This window comes from Babylonia areolata, chromosome 21 (genome assembly GCF_041734735.1).
Source record: "Babylonia areolata isolate BAREFJ2019XMU chromosome 21, ASM4173473v1, whole genome shotgun sequence".
NCBI lineage: Eukaryota > Metazoa > Mollusca > Gastropoda > Neogastropoda > Buccinidae > Babylonia > Babylonia areolata.
Genome location: NC_134896.1, coordinates 10,870,617 through 10,878,984, shown reverse-complemented (window position 1 = coordinate 10,878,984; position 8,368 = coordinate 10,870,617). Strand labels below are relative to the sequence as shown.

The 8,368-nt window shown below is 47.8% G+C and overlaps 1 protein-coding gene across 1 annotated transcript in view; it reads left to right on the top strand.

Moving 5' to 3' along the window:
- The first annotated feature begins 3,373 nt into the window (after positions 1-3,373).
- LOC143296552 (FMRFamide-activated amiloride-sensitive sodium channel-like) overlaps positions 3,374-8,368 on the top strand; it is a 13,600-nt gene continuing 8,605 nt past the window's right edge. The window contains exons 1-3 of the mRNA XM_076608575.1: positions 3,374-3,589; positions 7,574-7,984; positions 8,111-8,166. Of these exons, the coding sequence (XP_076464690.1) occupies positions 3,374-3,589; positions 7,574-7,984; positions 8,111-8,166 (683 nt within the window). The remainder of the gene's footprint in view (positions 3,590-7,573; positions 7,985-8,110; positions 8,167-8,368) is intronic.

Here is an 8,368-nt window from a genome sequence, read left to right as displayed (position 1 = left end):
CCACACAGCACAATGCCACACAACACCACACAGCTCAATCCCACACAACACCACACAGCTCAATGCCACACAACACACAATGCCACACAACACCACACAGCACAATGCCACACAACACCACACAGCTCAATGCCACACACCACACAATGCCACACAACACCACACAGCACAATGCCACACAACACCACACAGCTGAATGCCACACAACACCACACAGCACAATGCCACACAACACCACACAGCACAAGGCCACACAACACCACACAGCTCAATGCCACACAACACCACACAGCACAATGCCACACAACACCACACAGCACAAGGCCACACAACACCACACAGCTCAATGCCACACAACACCACACCACACAGCTCAATGCCACACAACACCACACAGCTCAATGCCACACAACACCACACAGCACAATGCCACACAACACCACACAGCACAATGCCACACAACACCACACCACACAATGCCACACAACACCACACCACACAATGCCACACAACACCACACCACACAATGCCACACAACACCACACCACACAATGCCACACAACACCACACCACACAATGCCACACAACACCACACAATGCCACACAACACCACACAGCACAATGCCACACAACACCACACCACACAATGCCACACAACACCACACCACGCAACACCACACAGCACAATGCCACACAACACCACACAGCTCAATGCCACACAACACTACACCACACAATGCCACACAACACCACACCACACAATGCCACACAACACCACACCATACAATGCCACGCAACACCACACCACACAATGCCACACAACACCACACAGCACAATGCCACACAGCACAACACCACACAGCTCAATGCCACACAACACCACACAGCACAATGCCACACAACACCACACAATGCCACACAACACCACACCACACAATGCCACACAACACCACACAGCACAATGCCACACAACACCACACAGCACAATGCCACACAACACTACACCACACAATGCCACACAACACCACACAGCACAATGCCACACAACACCACACAGCTCAATGCCACACAACACCACACCACACAATGCCACACAACACCACACAGCACAATGCCACACAACACCACACCACACAATGCCACACAACACCACACAGCACAATGCCACACAACACCACACAGCACAATGCCACACACCACCACACAGCTCAATGCCACACAACACCACACCACACAATGCCACACAACACCACACAGCACAATGCCACACAACACCACACCACACAATGCCACACAACACCACACAGCACAATGCCACACAACACCACACAGCACAATGCCACACAACACCACACAGCACAATGCCACACAACACCACACAGCTCAATGCCACGCAACACCACACAGCACAATGCCACACAACACCACACAGCTCAATGCCACACAACACCACACAGCACAATGCCACACAACACCACACAGCTCAATGCCACACAACACCACACAGCTCAATGCCACACAACACCACACAGCACAATGCCACACAACACCACACAGCACAATGCCACACAACACCACACAGCACAATGCCACACAACACCACACAGCTCAATGCCACACAACACCACACAGCTCAATGCCACACAACACCACACAGCACAATGCCACACAACACCACACAGCTCAATGCCACACAACACCACACAATGCCACACAACACCACACAGCTCAATGCCACACAACACAACACCACACAATGCCACACAACACCACACAGCTCAATGCCACACAACACCACACCACACAATGCCACACAACACCACACCACACAATGCCACACAACACCACACAGCACAATGCCACACAACACCACACCACACAATGCCACACAACACCACACAGCACAATGCCACACAACACCACACCACACAATGCCACACAGCACAATGCCACACAATGCCACACAACACCACACCACACAATGCCACACAACACCACACAGCTCAATGCCACACAACACCACACAGCTCAATGCCACACAACACCACACAGCTCAATGCCACACAACACCACACCACACAATGCCACACAACACTACACCACACAATACCACACAACACCACACCACACAATGCCACACAACACCACACAGCACAATGCCACACAACACCACACAGCTCAATGCCACACAACACCACACAGCACAATGCCACACAACACCACACCACACAATGCCAGACAACACCACACAGCACAATGCCACACAACACCACACAGCTCAATGCCACACAACACCACACAGCTCAATGCCACACAACACCACACAGCACAATGCCACACAACACCACACAGCTCAATGCCACACAACACCACACAGCTCAATGCCACACAACACCACACCACACAATGCCACACAACACCACACCACACAATGCCACACAACACCACACAGCTCAATGCCACACAACACCACACCACACAATGCCACACAACACCACACAGCACAATGCCACACAACACCACACAGCTCAATGCCACACAACACCACACCACACAATGCCACACAACACTACACCACACAATGCCACACAACACCACACAGCACAACACCACACAGCTCAATGCCACACAACACCACACCACACAATGCCACACAACACCACACAGCTCAATGCCACACAACACCACACAGCACAATGCCACACAACACAACACACCCACCATATTTTCTTTTCTTTTTTCATAGATTGTTTGATGTAATAAAAATAAAAAAAATTTCTAATTAAAAAAAAACCACATTTTTTTTAAAAAGAAAGAAAGGAGTTGTTACTTGTTTCAGTTTAACATCGTGAAAAAAATTTTGATTTTTACTTTGACATGACAACACACCACACACCACACTACACCACACCACAATACAATGCAAGACACCGCACCACGTTATTCTACTCCCCAACACAACACCACACCACACCACACCGCAACACACCACACCACGCTATTCCACACCCCCAACCACACCACAACACAACACAACCCACACCACACTGACCACACAACACGCCAAAGCACAACACAACATCACACACCACAACACGAGCACGAACGCAAACGCAAACGCAAACACGAACACAAACACCATCAAAGTTTCTCCCGCCACCCAAACTTCTTCTTCTTCTTCTTCTTCTTCTTCTTCTTCTTCTTTGCTGTCCTCCAAGTTTACCGAGTGCCACGTGCAGAGGTTACCACTGCGCAGGACGGCCATGACGCAAACACAAACACAAAAACGAACACAAACACCATCAAAGTTTCTCCCACCACCTAAACGTTTTCTTCTTCTCCTTCTTCCCCTTCTTCTTTGCTGCCCTCCAAGATGACCGAGCGCCACGTGCAGAGGTTACCTCTGCGCAGGACGGCCATGACGCTCATCCGGGAACTGGGATCGGAGAGCAACGCGCACGGCGTGGCGCGCATCATCCGGTCACGTGACAAGCGGCGCAAAGTACTGTGGGGCCTGTTGGTCCTGCTGGGGGTGGGGTCGGCCGTCTCCCAGCTGTCCAGTCTCGTGCACAAGTACCTGCAGTATCAGGTAGGTAGTGGGGGGTGTGGTAGGTAGTGTGGGTAGGTAGGTAGTGTGGGTGTGTGTGGTGGGAGGGTTGGGTGGGTGGGTGGGGGTGTGGCGGATGGGGGTTGGATGGGAGGGTAGGTGTGTGGGGGGGTGTGGAGGGGGGGGGGCGGATGTGTGTGTGTGTGTGTGTGTGTGTGTGTGTGTGTGTGTGTGTATGTGTGTGTGTGTGTGTGTTTTCTTGTTGTTGTTTTTGATGGTGGTGGTGGTGGTGGTGGTGGTGGTTGTGTGTGTGTGTGTGTTTTTCTGTGTCTGTAACTGTCTGTGTGTGTGTGTGTGTTTGTATGTGTGTGTGCGCGTGCGTGTATGTGTGTGTGTGTGTGTGTGTGTGTGTGCTTGTGTGTGTGTGTGTGTGTGTGTGTGTGTGTGTGTCTGTCTGTGTGTGTGTCTGTTTCTGTAACTGTCTGTGTGTCTGTGTGTGTTTGTATGTGTGTGTGTGCGTGCGTGTATTTGTGTTTGTGTGTGTGTGTGTATGTGTCTGTGTGTCTATGTGTGTGTGTGTGTGTGTGTGTGTGTGTGTGTGTGTGTGTGTGTGTGTGTGTGTGTGTAACGGGGCGTGTAGGGGACATTGTCCACATATTTAAGTCACACTAAAGTCATTTGGGCGCCACACCGAGTCTGTTGGCTGTGTGTCACACCCTGGGCCTCTGGTGATGGTTCTCGGTAGCATATGCAGCAATGACTCGAAGTTCTGTACCTTGTGTATGGAGATAGTTACCCCTCTTTATTGTTTGTTAAGAGATGATGATGATGATGATGATGATGATATAATAATAATAATATATTATTATTATAACAACAACAACAACAACAACAACAAGAACGAATGAATTAATAGTATACGGCACGTATGTACTTCACCTATCATCACCCTAATCATTCGCGCTGACCATATTAATGTCCTTTCGTTACAAAATGATAAAACCATTCCGGTTCTTTTAGCTTGTCCAGTGAGTAGGTTGGTTATATAAAATTATGGTGATAGCTTTATGAACACTGGTGAATGGCCATGAGGGAAATAACGTTGGGAGTGATTAATACACTGCTCAACAGCAGCCGGCAAAACGTTCCCTACTCCTGTGGTGATGGTCTGCATGGATGAAAGAGAGAGAGGGAGAGAAAGAGGGAGGGGAGGGGGGCGGGGGGGGGGGGGGCAGGCAGGGAGAGAAAGATTCTGATTCAGATGATTTGTTCATTTAAGGTCATAGCCCATAATTATGAACATGGTTCGGTAGCAATATAAAATGTGTTGATAAAAAGTGTGTAAACACAACGAACATAACCTAATACCACAACAATTTCTGTATAAATAAAAAGCGAGACTACACAGTTTCTCCAATCAATCAATAACACTGATAAACAAAACTGAAATAAACATGGATATGTGCAATATTTCCTGTGAACAGATTTCACTCGAAGATCTGTAAGGGCAGGACATTCCAAAGAAAATAAACTTCGTCTTCTCTGGATTCTTCGCAGAGAGGGCAGGATAACTTTGAATTATTTACGGTACTGTAATGATATCTACAATATCAAAGCTGAATCTAGTCAGAGTACACTGCAGGTGTCTGCTCATGTTGCACAAAAAGTATCCCTTCCCCGTATGATTAAACATATAAATTCTATACGTACTAAACCTTTCACTTGACTGAATGTGGCTTTCCCACTCTTGCCGCCTACGGAACATTAATTTTGTACAAACCTATTTTCATCACATTCTCCTTGAGATTTCCATGCATACCCAAATCCAAGTTCATACAAAGATATCCGTACATTTCTTTTGCCTCTTATGTCTGAAGAGAGAGAGAGAGAGAGATCGAATGTTTATTCACATTAAGGCCTTGGCCCTTAATTCAGGCCTGGAATGACTCATTTGCTGTTGGCTGGATAATAAACAATATGATGTTATATGGCCCCATACTGAAGGGGCGAAACGTCCCAAATCGTACCCCGTCCCCCCACCCCCCGCACCCCCACCCTCCCCTTTTCGTATGTGCCCCGGGGGAAATATCAGTGTCCTTAACTGTCCACCGAGGGACGTTCTAGGACGTCCAGCCATGCTGTTTCGGTTCTTCACCGTCATTGATCAAAAGGAAAATCTGTCCGGTGATCAGTAAGTGAGTGGTCAGCCATCGAACACTTGCCGTGGCGTAAAGTAATAATGACCACACGAAAGAAACGACACAATCTGAACACTTTTGGGTTGTGGTCAGTAATGGTCAGCAATGGATTTAAACTTCTTCTTCTTCTTCTTCTTCTGCGTTCGTGGGCTGCAACTCCCACGTTCCCTCGTATGCACACGAGTGGGTTTTTACGTGTATGACCGTTTTTACCCCGCCATGAAGGCAGCCATACTCCGTTTTCGGAGGTGTGCATGGTGGGTATGTTCTTGTTTCCATAACCCACCGAACGCTGACATGGATAACAGGATCTTTAACGTGCGTATTTGATCTTCTGCTTGCATTTACACACGAAGGGGGTTCAGGCACTAGCAGGTCTCTGGGAGATCGTAAAAATCTCCACCCTTCACCCACCAGGCGCCGTCACCGTGATTCGAACCCGGGACCCTCAGATTGACAGTCCAACGCTTTAACCACTCGGCTATTGCGCCCGTCAATGGATATAAACAACAACAAAGATCCCACCGCTCCCCACCCCCTACCCGCACCTCACCTATCCCACCCCCACAGTTCCCCGGTGGGGCCTACGAAAGAGGGAGGTGGGGGTTGGGGGGGGTGTGATTTTGACATTACAGGGATTTACATATATCAGTGTAACACTAGATACAATTGTTGTTGTTGTTTTGTTGTTCTCAAGATATAATTCAGAGCTGAAGAATGAAAAGTTGACAGATGAATGCAATGCATGAATGTTCAAGAAGTCACAGTACACAATTTCTTCCGTGCGTCATAGATATACAAAGCTTAATTAAAGAGTGTTCTCAATTCCAACTTATATCAACGTATGAAGCCTGAAATTATATCGATCAGAACAGTACTCTTTGTGAAAGAATTTTACTCTCATATATGGCAGTGGCAAAAAATAAAAAAGAAACTGGCTTCATCTTCGTCTTCGTTGGAAGAGAAAGAGAGAGAGAGAGAACTGAATAGAAAAATTTTCTGATAGTAATACAGTAAGCAAAATAATCCCTTTTTTCATGCAGCCCACGAAGGGGAAACAGTAACATAAACAAAGGGGGGAATCATTATATCAGTACAGCATGCATAGTAAAGTCATGGATACATGAATGGAAATTTGACATTTACAACACTAAATAGAGGAGAATAAGAGGTGAGAGCGATAAATAAATAAAATGAAATGAAAAATATATATATGATAAAAATTTAGAAATAAAAAAAACACCCAAAAAAAAATTAGGCTAAAATAAGCATGCACATGTTACAAAAAGCAGTGATAGAAATAACGCCATTAAAATAGTTCTAGGAGCAAAAAGAGAGAGAGAGAGAGAGAACTGAATTGAATTGAATAAATTTCATTTTCTGAGGGTAATAGAGTAAGCGAAATAATGAGAGAGAGAGAGGGGGGGGGAGCGGGTTGTCCGTCCCTCAGTATACTTAGCGCATGTCCGCTATTGGATTAAAGGGTGTAAAAAGAAAGAGAAAGAGAGAAAGCACGTGTGTGGGGGGGGGGGGGGGGGGCGAGGGGGGGTTACATTCTTTATTTGCTTGTGTAGTATTAACCCACCTCTCTCTTTCTACAATTCATTCTATTTTTCTTCTTTTTTTCTTTTTGTCGGCTATGAATTATCTCTTGAAAAAAGAAAAAAACAATTGTGAATTGTGTTATACATAAGTGTAACCCCTTCAGTACGAGACACAAGGCCTTCAGTATGTATGAGACACAAGGCCATTCTCTAAAAAAAAAAAAAAAAAAAAAAAAAGATAAAAATAAAAAACGGCATTTGTATTATTGTCTGACCCTTTACAGGTAGTGGAAGTCTCAGAGATCCAAGACGGCCACCCAGTGGAGTTTCCGTCCGTCACCCTCTGCAACATCGAGCCTATCTCCTGGCGCAAGCTCCAGGCCTTGCTCAACAGCACCTCCTCCTCCTCCTCCTCCTTCTCTTCCTCCTCTTCCTCCACCACCTCCTCTTCTGCCTCTTCCAGCGTTCGCGACTGGCTTCAGTTCCTGGAGACCTTCGACTTCGGCGAGCAGCAGGCCCATCTGCGCTCCATCCGAGCCTTCCACGAGAACGTGGGCGAGGAAGGCGTGTTGCACGTGCGCCACAGCCTGAGCGAGTCGCTGCTCCACTGTCGCTTCAACAAGCGGCCCTGCTCCACAGCCAACTTCAGCACCTCCTTCGACGGCAACTACTACAGCTGTTTCACCTTCAACGCTGCTCAAGGGGAGGTGGTGGAGGAAGAGGAGGAAGAGGAGGAGGAGGAGGAGGGGGTCGTAGGGGTGCAGGAAAAGGAGAAGGATGGGGAGGGACTGAAAGAGGAAGGGCAGGAGGAGGAGGAGGAGGAGGACGGGAGGAAGAGGTTGATCGTGCATTCTACAGGGCCTGAGCATGGGCTCAGGTAAGTTACGGGTGGGGTGTGTGTGTGGGGGGGGGGGGTGAGGGCTTCAGAGGGGGGGGGGGTTGGTGCGGGAATGTGGGGGTTGGGGGAGGGGAAGGAGGGTGTGTTTTTGTTTGTCTTCTGATTTCATCTTCGGCTTTACCTAACGTTCGTCCCTCCAAGAGCAAGAAAAATAGAATTATGTGAGAGAGAGAGAGAGAGA